Source organism: Lytechinus pictus, chromosome 13 (genome assembly GCF_037042905.1).
Source record: "Lytechinus pictus isolate F3 Inbred chromosome 13, Lp3.0, whole genome shotgun sequence".
Taxonomy (NCBI): Eukaryota; Metazoa; Echinodermata; class Echinoidea; order Temnopleuroida; family Toxopneustidae; genus Lytechinus; species Lytechinus pictus.
In genome coordinates, this window is record NC_087257.1 from 2,410,175 (window position 1) to 2,425,999 (window position 15,825).

Genomic DNA, 15,825 nt, shown 5'->3' on the forward strand with positions numbered 1-15,825 from the left:
TGTTTCAAGGACAATGAGGAGAAAATGGGAATAAATCATTTTTCAGATAATGAAATACAAAAGAAATAGTGAGTGAGTGATGTCATCAGTCCCCTCATTTGCATACCGACCAGGATGTGCATATAACTGTTTTGTGAAATTAAGCGAAACTTTAAAATGTCATAACTTTCTTATTTTACATCCGATTTTTATGAAATTTTCAGTGTTATGCTCGTTGGATTTTTTTCTTTTTATTCAGATCAACTTTTTGTTGAGGTGAACTTGTCCTTTAATCATGGGCGGAAATCCCATGAGGGACAGGGGGGACGTGTCCCCCCTACTCAAAATAGTAGGGGGACACAATATCAAATGTCCCCCCTACTATTTCTGATCTTTTATGATGGTAAGAAATTCATCATTCAAAATCGAAATAAAACATGCATTTTAGGACGAGATGACCTTACATTTTAGGACGAGATGACCTTACTTTAGGGATGATAACCTTTTTTTTTTGCTTGTCAAATTTATTTTCGTCGAAATTACCTGAAATTTGGCACTATAGCCTTTTTTTTTTTGCTTGTCAAATCTTCCAGCCCCTTGTCCCCCCTACCTTTTGGGAGAGATTTCCGCCCCTGCCTTTAATAGACAAGTTTCTTCCCCAATTGAGTTAAATACTGTCCCAACTGGTTGGACACATAATTACCCTCGTGCTGGTTAAAATTTTGCCCGATATTTTTTTTTACAGTGTGCAGATATTTTTACTGTCAAATCCATTTAATGTAAAGAAGGCTGCTTCAGCCTAATCTTCCTTATAAATCGGTGAAAATCCTGCCAGAATGAAAAAGATTCCCTTCTTTCCCGTTATCAAACTTTTTAAGAAAGATATTCTGTTTTACCTGTGAAGGTGCTGACCCCTCTCGTATAAATTGAAGGATGTTTTTGACCGCTACTCACCCCTGGTATACCCATAGGATCATGAACTGAGCCTCTACCTGAGACCCTATATCTTGAAATCCCCGCGCAAAGGTTCTTTTCTTATTGCACTAGATTTAAGGGAATACCGTATATTTGACTGGGAAATCTTGTAATTTCACTGGGATGAGTTTGATACCAAAAACGAAGTGATGCGAACAAAACGAAAGAAAATATCGCGAGAGCCTGTACAGATATCCCTCGAAGAGCATGATCACATCTAATATTCATTTTTTAGTTTTTGTTTAAAGGGGTACTCCATCATCATCACCGCTATCATCATCATCATCAACAACATCATCATCATCATCATAAACGATCATTTTATTCATCATTACCATCATCATCATCATTATCCCCACCATCATCGTCATAATGATCATCATGATCATGATCATCATCATCACTACCTCCTTCACCATCACCATTACCATCATCATTACCATCATCATCATCATCATCATCATCATCATCATAATCATCATCATCACCATCATCACCACCACCACCACCACCACCATCATCATCATCATCACCACCATCATCGATCGTTTTCTTCAGCATTACCATCATCATTACCCCCACCATCATCGCCATAATGATGATGATGATCATCATCATCATCAACATCATCATCATCATCTACATCATCATCATAATCATCATCATCTTCACCATCATCATCATCATCATTATTATCATCATCAACATCATCATCATCATCATCATCATCATCATCATCATCATCACCATCATCATCATCATCAACATCATCATCATCATCATCACCACCATCATCATCATCAACATCATCATCATCAGTCAGTATTCGTGGGGGGTACCTTAACGAAAGATAAGCCTTTAATGGGGAACTAATTATGAAACTTTTGTGATACAAACTGAAAGTGGGAATGCGACATCATCAGCCCACCTATATTCATGACCGCATGCATAATTATAACGTTATTTATAATTATAAGTTTCGACAAAATATTGCCGAACTTTGAAATTCTATAGCTTTATTATTTTCATCAGATTTTGATGATTGCTCGACGAATTTGATTCTATTTATTTATATGATTATATTTAGCTTATTTGTCTTGGAGTTCTCTTTTAAATCTCAAACTTGAAGAAATCTGGTGGTCTTTAGGAGATGCGGCAATACAAAGTAATCTCTATACAGAGCCCAGATCAGGGTATATTTGGTTATTTATCTATTCTGTCACTAAATGGAATTCGTCCATCATCTCCATTCAATTGCGCTCAATTATAATCGACTCCGTCGGAAAAAAAAATCACAATCACAGAACACCGCTTTGGTATCATAAATGAAAATATATACGTCGTTTTTTCTTCGGGTAGGTTTCCTAATATCGACATTCCTGTATGTCGAGGAGGGGCAGGGTGGGGTCGCGGAGGGGAAGGGTGCTACTGGAGGGCCGGGCGGCTGGTCGTGCTGATAGAGAGGGGGGGGGGGGCGGTATTTAAACAACAAAAAATACATAAAAATCTCAAAAGCTGTGCTTGATTTGATTGAGTACGGTCTGTGATGCAATCCCTTGTAATCGAGGTGATTATGATACTGAAACTTAATAAGAATAATAAAATCCGTACTTTTTAGATACAGAAATATAATGTTGCCTTTGTTTCCTATCATCATTATTATTAACCCTCCTTTTTTATATTACAAATCCACTGTTGATTATGAATAACATCAGGCTAAGATCCCAAACTCATTGGCTTAAGATGAAATAACAATAATTTGTTTCAAGTTCACGAAGATTATTATAGAGTCCCCCACCCCATTGTATGACGTTAAACGGTATACTGAAATTACAGCATTTGCAAAACTATTTTATTTCCTATGAGTCGTATATGTGTCTTTCATATTGCCTGAAGAATTACATTGCCTAATCAAAATCTTGAAAAAAAAACCTTAAGACTAGATAGAAACTTGTAAAAGCCTAAACCTAATTGACTTTAGAAGGACTATGATATACTAGACTAAACTGCATGAACTGAACTAAGCTTAACTAATGTAGTTATTTAACATGTTTAAAGGGGAATGAAACCTTTGGAACAATTGGGATTGTGTGGAAACATTAAAAAAATCAAAGAATAGGATCAAAGGAAGCTTGAGAAAAATCGGACAAATAATAGGAAAGTTATGAACATTTGAATATTGCGATCACTAATGCTATGGAGATCCACTCATTGGCAATGCATCAAAGATGTGCGATGTCACATGTTAACAACTTTCCCCTTTGATGGACGATAAAATACCCCCAAAATGTATATTTTTGCGCAAGATTTCCTATGGTGATACAAACTCTTCATCCATAGTGTATTCTTTGAAAATCTGTATAATGACATGCCCTCCTATAGTAACATGTTCTAAAGAGGCAGTATAAAAAGATGCTCCAGGCTGAAGATATTTATAGTTTGAAAATAGAGTAAAATTCACAGAGCAAAATGCTGAAAATATGATCAAAATCGGATAACTAATAAAGAAGGTATTCTGGTGAAACAGCACTAGGCATGTCTTCATGGATATTCATTAGGTGGGCTGATGATGTCATATCCCCACTTGTTCTTTTGTATTTTATTATATGAAATCACGTTTATTCCAAATATTTCTACCAAGAACTAAAACAGTTGGATTGACAACTGATTAAGTGCATTAGTTATTTATTGCTGCAACTTATTCCATCATAACATGTAATGGAGACACACCATTTACACATGTTTGAAAAATGAAACAATTATGATTTCATGTAATAACATTTCTTCATCAGCCCACCTAATGAATATTAATGACGATGTGCATATAACTGTTTTCACAAAATACTGCTAAACTTTCAAATTCAATAACTTCGTTGTCATCCGATTTTAATAAAATGTTTAGCATTTTGTTCTTTGCATTTTACACTATTTATTTAGATATGAATATCCTCGGCCCAGAGTATCCCTTAAAGGGATAGTCCAGGCTGGAAATATTTGTATCTCAATAAATAGAATAAGATTCACAGAGCAAAATGCTGAAAATTTGATAAAAATCGGATAACAAATAACAAAGTTTTTGAATTTTAAAGATTTGCATTATTCCGGTGAAACAGTTCTAGGCATGTCTTTATGAATATTCATTAGGTAGGCTGATCATTAGGTAGGCTGATGATGTCATACCTCACTTGTTCTTTTGTATTTTATTACATGAAATTAGGTTTATTCAAAAAATTTCTACCAAGAACTAAAACAATTGGATTGACAACTGATTAAGTGCATTAGTTATTTATTGCCGCAAATTATTTTTTATTATGATGGAGACACATCATTTACGCATGTGTGAAAAATGAAACATTTATGATTTCATGTAATAACATAAGAAAATGGAAAGTGGGGATGTGACATCATCACCCCCACCTAATGAATTTTCATGACGATGTGCATACAACTGTTTTCACAAAATATTGATAAGAATTTAAAATTCAATAACTTCGTTATTTGTTATCCGATTTTGATGAAATTTGCAGCATTTTGCTTTGTGAATTTTACTCTATTTATTTAGATATCCCTTTAAGTGAAATATATATGTATATAATTATATAAAAGTATTGGCAAAGTTGTTCACATGTGACATCACACATATCTGTCGCGTTGCCAATGGGTGAATCTGCATTACAATAATAAGTTAAACTCCAAATGCTCATAACTTTCTAAATTATTTATTCAATTTTTCTCAAACTTTTATTGATCTGTTTCTATTATTTTTCCTGTCTTCGCACAAGCTATCTTGTTCCAAAGGTTTTATTTTCCTTTAAGTAGATAAAAATTAACTAAACGAAATTAGGTGTAACAGAACTAAAATGTACTTAACTAAAAGTTTAAAACTAAACCTGAATAAACAAATAAGAGAATAATTCGACTGGTGTATTACTGGAGGCTAATCAGTTCTGTACTTGAAGTTTAGGTGGATAAAAGCTAAACCATATTAGAGTTAAATAAATCTTTTAAATCAAACATCACTGAAATAAACTAAATGGAGTATTATTTTGGAGGTGATAACCGACAGTTCGATACCTGGGCCCCACCTAGTTTACAAACTCCGCACGAGAAGTACGACTTTTATCATGTTCATGTCCCCAGGTCAGCATAATGTCCAAGATAAAATACGGTCACTATTTTCACTTCATGACATCTCCGTCCAGAATGAGTGACGTTTAATTTCCGCGGTTTATGGACATGAAAATAACTCGGTGACAAGCGAGTTACGATGACAAAACCATACCTATACTCGAGCGACACGGTCCCCTCCGTCAACCCGGCTCCGTCGGCGAGCCTTTCATCTATGGGAGCCCTGGGAACCCCCTTGACAGCATTGATCCAAGTTGGTGAGTTATGCCCCGGGATAACCTTCAAGCTTGCAGAATAGAATAAAACCTGATAGACCCTAGAGAGAACGCAGGTGCACGGAAACGCCTGCTTCCACAGGCCTGTGATTTGACTCGGTGATTGGAAGTCGATGGACCGAAAGTTATAAATCATCTAGATATACAGGTGAGAGGATGATGCCTCTCCTTGAATCATATATCTCCATGGCAACCTGGGATAAGCTAGATTATCTCATCTCATCAAAGTCGACTACATCATGGATCCTACCATGGACCTAATAGTTCCATGGTTGTATTAGGTCCATGATCCTACTGAGAGCCTCCTAAGCTGAAACAAAGGGTTTCACGCGAACGCTTCCACCCAATCCCCAGAAAACGCAATTGAATAAACAAATAAAACAAAAACTAGATCGTTTATGGTGTTTATTTTATTTTATCGCTTAATCTTTTTAAATCTATATTTCATTACTTTTGGAGGGCTTGCTTCTTGCTTCCTTGCCAGATTATGGACGAGGCATATGCTGACCATTTTGTTCGACGAGACATGAATTTGTTTGAGACACTGAACCCTTTGAAATATGTCTTTGATAAGTTTGAATGATGACGAAAATATACAACTTATTTATTGGCATAGTTTAGAAGGTTCAAGGATTGGCGAACAAAGGTCTTTCCATTGTAGACTCATGGTCTTTCCCATGTCTACCACTCATTGATGTATCTATAGGTAATTACAAGGATCTGCACTATCATGACATGTGAATTTGGACCATTCAGGTAAGAGAAAGGTTTGGAGCAATAGTTCCACTAGGGGGGGGGGACATCTGCTACAGACCCTATACCCGGACAGAATACCTCTATTTTGTCAATGTAGGGGGGGGGGGGGGACTCTATACTACAGACTCGGCCCTGACAGAATACCTCTTTGTCACAGGTGTGCCAGGTGTCTTATTCGAGGATAAGCTTTATCATGTTTATGTGTAGTGTTTCGACAGTGGGTCGACCCCTAAACCTTATCTGCTCAGTACGATCCGGCGCGCCCGTGGCGCCTTTCTATCTGCACGCTAATTCAATTTAAGCCAGTCCACGATAATGCCAGCTCCTGATTGGTCGAAAGTCGGGATGCTTTTAATTTTCAGCATGGAGTTACATTATATTGTGATTCTTTGTGCAAGGCGTTCAAGAACTAGTAATAGTAGCTAGTTTTAGCAAATGCAACGGGTACGGATTCCACACATAGTATATCTATTGCCCGCCATATCACTATATATGAAGAGCTGAGAGGTCTTTGTCGAAAATCGGTGAACCGGGACAGCTGATCGTCCTAAGAATCTGAGCTGACGAAAAATTGCAAATATGTCGTTTGTCCAGAGTCTAGGACGACTCAGCCTCTTCGATTCGCTGATTTTCGACAAAGACTGCTTTGTTACGAAGGGCTTTTAACAATAGACGGTCACATATAGGCGACGCACGAGGGGCGCATGGCCCACGTGTTGCATTTTTGCAGTTTTGGTCAATGCGTTGTTACTCGCTAGATCTGCGCCATTGTTCGTTAAGCGTTCGACGAGCGCGTTTTACCAACGTTATGTATTCGACGCTCTTCGCTTGTGCGTCGTAATTTTTTGAGCATGCTCAAAAATATGCGCAGAGCTCGACGCATGACTCTATACGCCATGAAGTCGGCAAACATTCGCAAAGCGCGCTAGACCAACGCTAGACGTACGCTGAGCCTACGTTGAGTATCCGTCGCAAGTTCGGCGGCTGATTTCGAACGAACAACTGGCGCACACATAACGTGCTTTCCAACGAACACGCAACGAATATGAACGAGCTGAACGAGTGCTGAACGAGTGTTGAACGTGTCTCTAACGCACACAACGTTTATCTAGCGTGTTCCTAACATATACCTGGCGTGTGCCTAGCGTGTAGTCATAGGGCATATAAGTGGATCCGGCACCAACTCCTCATCACTTCTCCTCCAGCCCTCGAAAGAACCACCTCGGAAGATGGATGATCCTGACACTCAATTGAAATATAAAATTGCAATTCTCCAACATCAGCATAACCTAATGGCACTGACTATTCACCAACTACAAGTCTCCAGAAGGAGAAAGGAAAAAAAGTCAACGAAGATACTGGGTTTGACCCTGGATCGGAAGGAGAAGACAGTTTGGCTTGTAATAATAATAATAATAACAATAATAATAATATGCAACATTTATATAGCGCTTAATACAAACGATCGGAGCATTAAAGGAATTCCTTCCTACCGGGTACCCATGTATGATCAACTTCTTGTAGAACTCCGTAACGAAGACCAGGCAGCCTTCAAAAATTTTATGCGAATGCCACCAGAGATGTTCGACGAACTGCTACCAAGAGGTGGCCCGAGTATCACCAAACAGAATACAACCTACAGAGAAGCCCTCGATCCTGGCCTGAAGCTTGCTCTCACCCTTCGACATCTTGCGTCTGGGACCAAGTATCGCTCAATGTCCTATGGATGGAGAATCCCTCACAATACTATACCCCTGCTCATCCCAGAAGTGTGCCAGGCCATCATCGAAGAGTACAAGGGTGAGATGATGAAGTGTCCCACCACTCCCGATGAGTGGCGTGCCATATCTGACCAGTTCATTGAGAAGTGGAACTTCCCCCATACCTGTGGTGCACTCGATGGAAAGCATGTCAGCTGCAATTGTCCTCCAAACAGTGGTTCTCTTTAATATAACTACAAAGGATTCTACTCCGTTGTCCTCATGGCGCTCGTGGATGCTGATTATCGCTTCATCTGGGTAGACATTGGTGGTATGGGATCGGCATCGGACGCTCAGATCTACAATGCTTCTGAGCTGAGATAATGTGTTGAAGATGGCAGTTTAGGCCTCCCGGATCCCGATCCTCTTCCCAACGACAACCAGGATGTACCATACTTTTTCGTCGGCTACAATGCATTCGCTCTACGTCCTAATAATTATGAAGCCGTACAGTCTTAGAGGTATGACACAGTCGCAGCGCATTTTCAATTATCGGCTTTCCCGAGCCAGAAGGGTTGTCGAAAATGCCTTCGGCATTCTGTCTAGCAGGTTTCAAGTTCTCCTGACCACGATGCAGCAGGAGCCAGCTACCGTCAAGCTCATTGTCACGGCATGCATCATCCTCCACAACTAGATGAGGACAAGGTACCCAGGTGTGCAGAACCAGCAGCTTGACCGTGCCGAGAACCTTGGTCATGACTAGGTCCCAGGAGCATGGAGATCAGGCCTTAACATGCAAGACACCATCTCTGTCGCTGGCAGCAATACCTCCAGCAGGGAAGGAAAAAAGCAGAGGAATCTTATCAAGCACTGGGTCAACTCCAAAGCCGGTGCCGTTCCATGGCCGGACAGAATGATATAGACAACATATATGTGAACAGTTCGGGCAGCTATAATTATACAGAGATTGTGATTGGATGATGGTTGATTAATGCTTTGTACTATTTCATTCCATTCTTTATATACTGTTTATTTGACAAGCATTCACTTGCAAACATACATAATTATACACACGCACGCACACACACACACACACACCCTCTCGCTAACAACGCAAATACATTTGAACACAAATCCACACACACTTTTCTCCTACATGTGTCTATTCTTAGCTTTTTTCATATTTCCCTTTCTTTACTTTTTGACTCTTATTTGTAAAGTATTAAAAATATTATGTCTAGTGATAATATTCAAATCTGCCGGCAACTTTTTTTTTCAAAAAATAACTTGTGTTTTCCCTGCCTGATAAATTGACACTGATTTAAACATAAAATATTTTCAAACTATTTTTCCTTGATAGTGTAAGTAACATAATATATTTTCTTAATAACATAGTATTATTTCTACAAATGTATACATTGGTTTATATATTTTTTTAATGGAAGTTTTCGGTCGCGGGCTGCGCGTTGAACGCGCAGTGCATGCGCTAGCCCAGCGTTAGCCATTCGTTCAACACGCTCGCAATAAGTGATGCATTCGTTGGGAGGTTTTGTATATGCGCTCTGTGTACGGTCAATATGCGCCCAGTATACGCGCAGCGCGTTAGCAATATGTTATGTATTCGATGCAAGTTCGCTAGCCTTTCAGAAATTCTGACAGGAGTTGAGCGCACAACGACGCACTGGTCCTATTTTCCAATTTTAAATGCGTGGGTCGTGCGTCGGGCTATATGTGACCGGGCTTAGCATCTGCGTAGTTTTGCGACAACTCCCAATTGATACTGTTTCTTTAAATTCATACAATAGATAAATAAATAAATATATGAATTAATGAATGAATGAATCAATAAATTATCAATCTTTTTGATTGCCTCTTACCATATTGATTTATTACATGAATGTATAAATTGTATTTATTTGTTGTATTTATTTTTTATTCATGTATGCATTTATATTTTATGTTATTTTACATTGTATTTTGAATATTTTTATATGGTGAATAAATGAAATTGAATTGAATTGAGGATGCATAAAATGTATTTAAAGATAAATTCACGAACGAGAAAAGAAAAACATGCAAGGGACTAAACAAATAAAATCAGTTTCTTTATAGATGTCATTTTAAACTCTGTCACAAAATTAGACTTTATTCGTTTCAAAAATGAAATTTTGGGCCATCTCGCTTCGCTCACTCATTACAATAAATAACAAAAATTCCCCTGTACGCCATGGTCAGTCCACTCATTTGTTATTTTCCAATCACCATCCAATCCACGACCAGGTTTTTGACTCCGTAGGGTGTCCGGTCCCGTTCGCCTCTTTCAACTAATATATGTAATGTGAATGACATCTATCATCGTCCTGCCAGACACAATATACCAAATTCTTCAGAACAAACCCAACCACCCAGACCAAACTTAAACAGATTTCATTAGATTTTCTTCTTATACTAAATGAATTGGGTCCAATTATCGATGACCAAGATGTCGAAAATTTTACATGTATTTCCATCAGCCTCCAGCCCTCTGGTGAACAGATTATGAACAATCTTGAACAACTTAACATGGCCGAAGATTGTTTTTAAAACAACACGGACGAATTACAAGATTAATAATTTACATGTGAGCATTCCATTCATGTTGTCGGGATGTTTATCCGACAAAAATATTAATGTTGTTTTATCTTTCAGTTACCAAAGTGGCCATGGTAACAGACAGAAACGTGTAGATACAAACATGACTAAGCAGCCAAATTGAATCAAAATCAATAAATTCAAATCGATTAGACCTGATCTACTTATAAGACGGTAAATGTTAATTAAACGCTCTCAAAGGAATAATGTCAATTTACCATGTTTACCTTAAACTAAAACGAAGTGCCTTTCCAGTAAAATAAGAAAAGTTTACAACCGAACAAAATGGTAGGTATCATACTTTCAACCTTGTGAACAGTTTGAATATTTGAATTAATGGTAAAATCAAGATTACTTTTATCAATTTAAAATAGATACTGATTCTGACATTCGAATATTGAAATGAGATTCTGTATTATCTGTTAGTTTTTATCGATTTCGTTTATAGTTAGTTTTATTTGATTTCCTTCCATTCGACAATTCTGACTGTTAGGCATACCCAATAATAAGCCCTATGCATTCAAAATATCTGAATCTATACCTATGTCTCGCACCCTTCGATCAATCTTCCGCAATATTTCGGAAAGGGTGCATATATCTAAACCTACCTCATCAGCAGGGCAATGGGAACGATTATTTTTAGGGGGTGCTGGTTTTGAAAAAATATGACAAGCAAAGAAAGGGGGTCGCTTCAAAATGATGGTGATTTTAGTTAGGAAATTCTTGACATGTTAAAAAAATAATAACAGAAAAAGTTTCTCTCCAAATGAAGGTGGCTTTCTTCGAATTTCTACATTTTAGCATACCAATTTGAATTCCAGGGAGAGTTGCCTAAATGGATCTTAAAAGACCACTCCCTCTTTTTAGTCATCTGGTCATGTTAGTGTAGGGCCTATACCTACATGTATAAGCTGAAATATAATTATACCTATGATGGAATACAATCTAGGGTTAAAGATTGTGTGTTGGCATCTAACATGATCGTTGATTTACGTTTCACTTCATTCTTCGATCATATAAAATATCAAGTACGAGTAATGATAATATCAAAGCGCAACTGAGACCAGGTGAAGCGGTAGATCGTTTACACCCCGAGGTACGTCATCGAGCAGTCCAAGCGATTGACGCCGGGCCCGTCCGGGTGGCGAAAGACGAAACACCGTATCGGGATACGTTCAGCTATGTTCTTTGTATATATACCCTACGCCGCTCCAAACTCTAATTTCATCCCTTCCAAACTTAGTTCAATGCTCTCAAAATTAATTAGACTGTCAGCTATCTACCAACCCCCCCCCCCCCCCAGGGGCGTCGACCCATGTTTCAGATAAAGGGAATATCCAACATTTTCTGCGCCAAATCATAGAACATAATATATACATATAATATTTTGAGCGCGTCGAAAAAATGAGAATTTTGTATGTTTAATAGAATTTTCGATCCCAAGAATAATGGTTCTACACAGGGCCCTATAGAATTTTTAACAGGGGATGCTGGCTTAAATTTGACAAGCATAAATGGGGATTTCACTACAAAATGAAGGTCATTTTGGTCAGGTTTTTTGACAAGCAAAAAAAAAGTTTTCAATACAAAATGAAGGTAATTTCGATTCAATTTTTACTATTTAGCATACCTCAGATTTCCAATGGGTGCTGCCTATACAGTGCGTATCAAAAAAAAAGTTTACACTTAGAAAAAATCATGTAAAATTATACAGTTGTAATATTCTGAAGATTTTTCCACATTTTAACATTGGTACAGATCCATTTAAGCAAAGGACGATATAACTGTCGAAAAATATTTCCGCTTGAGTGAGCACCACTTACTTTTGAAAAGTAAGTGAAAAATGATTTGCGCAGAACTTTTGAAATAGTTATGTGAATAAAAGTAGACTTTAATCATGAAGAACATGTGAAATTTAGCTAGTAAAATTGATTTGAAGATATCTTTTACCTTTTTTAACTTGTTTCCTTGCCCAAAACAATTCGAAGAGTGCATTGCGCCCCACCCCGCTCCCCCACACACCGAGGCCATCGTGACGATATTTGCTTTACACCGAGCTGTGATTTACATAAAATGGCTTAGGCTTGATTTTCATTTTGTTAATCATTGTCAAGCTTGTGAAAAGTGTGGAGAAACAATTATTAAATGAAAAGTAAACCCACTTTAAATAATACAAACTTAGTTAAAAATTGCTGGAGATGTCTGATATAAACTTTTGTTCAGATTCAGTTATGTCCTCAGATCCGGCTGGCACAAAAAAGGTGAAAGTTGTGCTTACTAATGTTGACATTTCAATTTGGGTGGCAAAATTGTTACAAAATGCTTGAATGTATCCGTTTTATTTCGCAGGGTAAGTCTCATTTCGCCCTTTCCCCTTGACACAGCGTGAAAACGAGCATTTCTGCGCAAACAGATTTCTGCGACCTTTACAAAAATGGACAGTGCTCACTCAAGTGTAACATTCTGTCAAAACTTTTACATTCATAGGATAGATAAGACCCAAACCCAAGATTATATGTGAAAAAATGACCCACATGTTGTATATTTTTTAATTCCCAGGGCTTTGTCAAAGTGTAAACTTTTTTTTTGATACGCACTGTAGAGAAAAAAATGGGGTGCTTCCCAGGCCCATGTTTTTTTTTACAGTGCTTTCAATGTCTTCTAAACATGTATTTGGGTCGCATATAGGCCCCATTATAAATTTTACTAGTTTTCGAAACTATTGAGGGCAATCAATGTGTCCCCCCCCCCCGGTAATTTTCCCTTCTTGTTTTTGCACTCTCCTTTTCTTCTCTTACACGAGTTTGGCATTAAGAGGATTTTTTGGGGGTGGGGTGGGGGTGGAGGAGACATTCTGTTTTTCACAAAAACAGTTATATGCTCATCCTGGTCGGTATGCAAATGAGCAGACTGATGGCGTCACCCACTCACTATTTTTTTTCTTCATTTTATTATATGAAATATGTAAAACTCTTATCTTCTCCCCATTGTCATGTGAAACGAAATTTTATTCCTCCCTAAACAATGGAATTACCATTATTTTAACAGTTTATGGTTTAGTCAAGTTTGTCCTTATTGTAAAATCTGTAAAATTTAAGATAATAATTCAAACAATAAAGTATTAACAGCAAAAAAGTATTAAAAAAAGTGAGTGAGGGACATCATTCACTCTCTCATTTGAATATCACTGAGCTGTGCATATAACTGTTCTTTGAAAAATAAGCTTAACTTGGAAATGCCATAACTTTTTTTTATTTTACATCCGATTTCGATGAAATTTTCAGCGTTATGCTTGTTTGATCAATATCTGTCGAGTATCGATTCAAATCAACAAATGGTGCATGGACTTGACCTTAATAATACAGGTAGTATAGGTAGTTTCTTCCTCCACCCCTTTTTCACTAATTTAAAAAAGGGGCAGTTGCTTTCCCTGATTATCATGAGAAGGATTAAAGTAGAAAAAACCGATGCAATGTGAAGTATTAAGTTCTGGAGCATAGCGCGTCATACTGGAGACCCTTCTCAGACCAATGTGACGAAAATCATGCATCATTCCTTCCTTCCCGTCAATGAGATCGCAATGAGATAAAATCATCACGTGACTTTCATTGGCAGGTGGAATGACAGGTGAATGGGGTCAGAGGTCAAGTTTACATAGTAGTAGCTAGTCACGGCGTGTGGATAATTAATTGGAGCAGGATGCCGCTGGTCATTTACTTTGCCCTTTGACCTCTTCTTAACCCCTAACCTCGGTCGAACCTGACTCACCTGGACAGAACACGTCTGTTACTTTCAGAAATCACTGATCAAGGAGTTTCACTTTGATTGTGATTGTTATGGTTTTATGGCACAATAATTTAAGTTATGAAAAAAAAACAATTTTAATATTGATTTATAGTAATTTGTAGGAATTATTGATTACTATACATTCAGTATTTTTGTTACAATTAGATCATGTAGATTCCTGCATTAATCAGTCTCGATTGCTAAATAAAAGATGATGATTGTTTGAATGATTGATTGATTGACCATTCGATCGTTTATAGTTGCTATATGGATTGATTGTTTGCTCGTTTTATCAGTTGATTGCGTGATGGATGGATTTATTTATTTAAAAATATTTTATTAATCTTCTGTACTTTCTTCACCCATTTTTTTTATTATCACAACTATGTATATTCATCGTTTCATTCGGGGGGGGGGGAGGCTGTGCAATTTTGGTGTAAATTATGATGAATAAAGGAAACAAAGGAAATTGGATGGAATTGATTGAGGGCTGATATTTGCTACTTCTCCATCGGTTCCAATTCAAATGATTTATAGTGGTCACTCTTAACATTTATCATAGAGAATTTAATGGAAACATTGACTTGCAAGAGAGGATCGAACGAGACTCTGTTGAGGGGACATTCAGAAGGTGAGGATAGCCATAGGATGTTACCACAGGTGCAGAAATGCACCCCTGCAGAGGGCTTGAGGGGTACTCCTACGCCCATCTATTCTTCTTCAATATGTCACGCGCGAATGTAATAAAAGGAATACGGGACAGTGATCATGGTGATGTGATATGGATGTGGGATGAGAGAGCGATCTCGAGGTGAGGGAGAGACTGAGGAGAGGGGGGAGGGGGGTGTTATCAGAGAAAACAAGGAGTTACCAGCTGGTAACTCCTTGGAGAAAATTAGAAAGGGAGCTACTAGTGTATTATGTAAGGGAGACATGCAGAGAGAAAGGTAAGAGAGAGGGAGAGGGGTGGGGAAATTCAAATAAATTCATTTTGAGTATGGTCTCAGTTTGAGCGCAGATCAGTGGATTTGAGCATGGACCTACTACAAATTGTACTTCTACTGCCAGAAGATGGTGCTGTTTAATTTTGACTTTGACTATGTTGAAAAAAAATAAAATAAAAAATGTTGACGCTGCAGATCGTCTGGATGATCACAGACCACTGCAATTTAGACATCGACTTCGAAGGGAGAATTCGCTCCCAACTCCTTGTCGCAACTAACATACCTATCATTGGCGTAATCATTTTGAGGGGGCACAAAATGTTGCAAGTGAGTGAAATAAAGTTTGGCCTATTCAATATGAAAATCTAATTTTGTGATAGATTTAGACAAGTATACAATCTTTCACAAATAATATATTTCACTCGTGGTCCCCCTTCCTTATTTTTCTTTTCCTCCTTCATTTTTACTTGCCCTTTGAAATTTTTGTGGGGGGGGGGGGGGACCGGGGCATAGGAACGATTTTTTTGGTGGGAGTGCTGAAGTTAATTTGACAAAGCAAAATAAAAAGTTTCACTACAAAGTGAAGGCCGTTTTGGTGCATCCCAAGAAATTTGACACGCAAAAAAAAAAAAAAAAAAAAAAAAAAGAAAC

At 37.8% G+C, this 15,825-nt stretch overlaps 1 protein-coding gene across 1 annotated transcript; it reads left to right on the forward strand.

The window, feature by feature from the left end:
• The first annotated feature begins 7,615 nt into the window (after positions 1 to 7,615).
• Positions 7,616 to 8,197, forward strand: LOC129263342 (uncharacterized). The gene is made up of 2 exons (XM_054901254.2): positions 7,616 to 7,913; positions 8,076 to 8,197. Exons 1-2 carry the CDS (start codon positions 7,616 to 7,618, stop codon positions 8,195 to 8,197), a joined length of 420 nt encoding a protein of 139 aa, XP_054757229.2.
• The last annotated feature ends 7,628 nt before the right edge of the window (positions 8,198 to 15,825 follow it).